At 46.0% G+C, this 2,926-nt stretch overlaps 1 protein-coding gene across 1 annotated transcript; it reads right to left on the reverse strand.

Moving 5' to 3' along the window:
- Nucleotides 1–346: 346 nt before the first annotated feature.
- Nucleotides 347–2,694, reverse strand: LOC104603843 (galactan beta-1,4-galactosyltransferase GALS1). The gene is made up of 2 exons (XM_010268004.3): nt 1,457–2,694; nt 347–1,060 (listed from the first exon to the last, which is right to left on the reverse strand). The coding sequence occupies exons 1-2, from the start codon at nt 2,545–2,547 to the stop codon at nt 715–717; spliced, it is 1,437 nt and encodes a 478-aa protein (XP_010266306.1). The 5' UTR covers nt 2,548–2,694; the 3' UTR covers nt 347–714.
- Between the last annotated feature and the right edge of the window lie 232 nt (nt 2,695–2,926).

Consider the following 2,926-nt stretch of genomic DNA (forward strand, 5'->3'; position numbering starts at 1 on the left):
GCCCTACCAAAGCTACCGACACATGAGAGAGAGAGCGCTCTTATTATTGTATTGAGTACTGATTTATTAGAAAAACCAAGAAGCAGATAAAAAAGACATGAAACCGTAATTGCACCCAAACATCAAAGGGGCCTGCCACACAGACGCGCAAGCAAAACCAAATCATTCAAATTTCAGAGAGAGATATGAACATCTCATCTCTTTTCTTATAGTTTTCCATCTCTCTCTCGTCTTAATCACATGCTACCATAAATGCACGGCGGTCGGTGGGCCTCTCTCTCTCTTGCCCGTTAATTAAGTTGTCCACAAATAAATCATCAATTTCACTCATACATGCATGACAGGATATTCAATTTTATAATTATTATTTTTCTAAAAAAAAAGAAACTTATACCGACGAGGAAAAACACACCTTTACATCATTACATGAGGAAATCCAAGTGATATGGGGGGACACCCCCCAACCCAACTGGTGCCTGGTAATGGTGACCAACTCCCACTCTCTTTCCCTCTTTTTCTTTCTATTTTTCAATCAAACAATCCCTTCTTTCTGTCCCTCCAAGGCTCCAACCGGTGGGTCAGATCCCGGGTTCCTCCTTGGCTCCTTGTTCGGGCTTTGGAATTGGACGGATGGCCACCTTTCCTCAATCTTCATCCCACCGACACACCAGGATATCCGCGTGTTTAGTCATGAATCCAGCAATTTCTTCTACTCTACAAATGTACGTCTCCGATCATTTTCTTCTCCAATTGTTTGATTGTATCCGCCAGCTTCTTCATGTTATCGTCGTAAACATATGGAAGCTTGTCTACCCACGTAACATTATTCTTCGCTGAAATGGGGAGAAACTCCCGGCACGGCTCCCCTTCTAGTGATATCGAGTTGTGGTAGTGGTAGTATCGGATTTTTGTTTCCGTCTTGTGTAGTGTTTTTCCGATGACGTTCTCTGACATGTGGACGCCTGTAGAGTATGCGTTCTTTGCCTGAATCGCGTATTTCCGATCTCTCCGGATTCCGGTACGCGATTCTCGGAAAATCAGCTTCTCGAATCCCCATTGTCTGAAAATTCACAGCAAAATTTTTATTAAAATAAACCCAATTTTAACTGTTAATCCAAACTCTCATCCAGCCACCAATTCCCCCCCATAATTTCCCTCCCCTCCTTCCCGTGCAAAAATTAAAATATCCTGCAAATTTCGTCTTTGCATCTAACCAATATTCCATTTTAGGCAACGCAAAGAAAGAAAAACAAAAATCCGTCTAGAATCCCTGAATTAATTCTTCAAAATGCCCACAAAAATTCTGGCCTGTTAATGAATGCAGTGCCGACACACAAATAACAATAATCCTGTGTCGAAAAAGAAAAAGAAATATTTCTGCGTCGGCAAGTTTGTTTTGAAGAGCTTTACCAAATTAAAAAAAAAACACTTGTTTTGAGGAGTGGGAGGTGCTTACCTTGAATAATCCTGTGTCGAATCATTTAAGCAGAGCGAACTCGACATGGGATTCTGCTCAATCGTGAACTGGGTATAATTGGAAAATTCCTCCAATACTGATTCTAACGTGTTCCCGTCCGGTAAATATATATATTCGTCCACATCGAAGTAAAATGTCCAATTCGCAGCGTAGCGGTAACGGTGCAAACAGTCATTCACCACCAAGAACTGGTTATAGTAATACCCGTCAAACTCCGCCTGAGCCCTAATGTCTTGCACCGTCGCCCGCCCGGCTCGCACCCATGGTTCTAGCGCCGCCCTCACCTCTGGTCCGACTCCTCCCGCATCATGAAACACGAAATGCGAGCTCGGTCCGAAGAACCACGCATGGTATGCCATCCACTCCCGTATCCTCGTGGCACTCAAGTTCCCGTATAACGAAGATCCACAATACAAATACTCGTACTTATAGGGAGGACGATACCTGGTTTCGTCATACGCCCCGGGCTCTTCCTCCAAAGCTATGATCTTCTCATACCTCTTTGGCGATTCCCCGTAATAGGCGTACACCACGAGCTTTCCACCGGTGTTGTCCTCGTTAGGGTTGACAGAGAATGTACAGTTCACGACGACGACCGTATATACGCGACCGTAGCCCCAATCGGGTAGCATTTTATACGCCTTGGCTTTGAGAGACGGTGAGGAACGGTTGTTGGAGATCCACTCGCATTTGTACCAAGGACGACCGTATACGTGGAGGGGCTTGGAGGCGAGGCCGACGATGGCGAAGGTCCGAGGGCCGCCGCGGTAGGCTCCCATCTGGACAAATAGAGAGGCCGCGTTGCCGTAGGCGTAGAAGAGACGCTTGTTTGGGTCGGTGTTGGGTACGGGCCCTGCTGCAGAGAGTTTTTTCTCAGGAAAGCGGGTGGAAGCATCCGGTGGAGTTGTAGTGGCGGAGAGAAGGTTGTCGTAGTAGGGTTGGAGATTCCAGATGGCCATGACCAAGGTTACGGCAAGCAATGTAGCGACCAAGGGCTTAGTTTCAAAACAGAAGGAAAATTTTCCGGCTGAAATGCCGGAGACGGACGCCGGTGCTCCCTCCTTCCTCATGGAGTTCCGACGGTATTTGGTCCTATCGGAGGTCTCAAACTCCAAGTACTGCAGCGCAGCGCTGGGGGTGACTGTCAGGCGGACAGAAGAGACAGACAGCGCGTTTGAGTGGCGTTTGCTTTTAATATCTGGCCTAGGGCCTTGGGCGGGTTATTTTGTGATAATCTGCTTTTATATATAAATGGACTTGGGTCTAGTTAAAATCACGAAAGTGCCACTGTAGATTTGGAATCTCAGTAAGTGGTAACGGCCTACTACATAGATAATAATTTTGTGAGAATGTTGTTGGGCGATGGGTCTCAGACTCTCAGTTCTCACTCCCGCGGACACTTGCACTTTGTGCAAAATTTTTTCATAGAACAAGTCATTAAAATTTTCT

This window comes from Nelumbo nucifera, chromosome 5, assembly GCF_055504915.1.
Source record: "Nelumbo nucifera cultivar China Antique chromosome 5, China Antique-T2T, whole genome shotgun sequence".
NCBI classification, from domain to species: domain Eukaryota; kingdom Viridiplantae; phylum Streptophyta; class Magnoliopsida; order Proteales; family Nelumbonaceae; genus Nelumbo; species Nelumbo nucifera.

Coding starts and splice junctions, on each gene's coding strand:
- LOC104603843 (XM_010268004.3), bottom strand. CDS start 2,547: ATGAGGAAGGAGGGAGCACCGGCGTCCGTCTCCGGCATTTCAGCCGGA. Junction 1,061..1,456: donor TCGACACAGGATTATTCAAG/GTAAGCACCTCC, acceptor GTGAATTTTCAG/ACAATGGGGATTCGAGAAGC.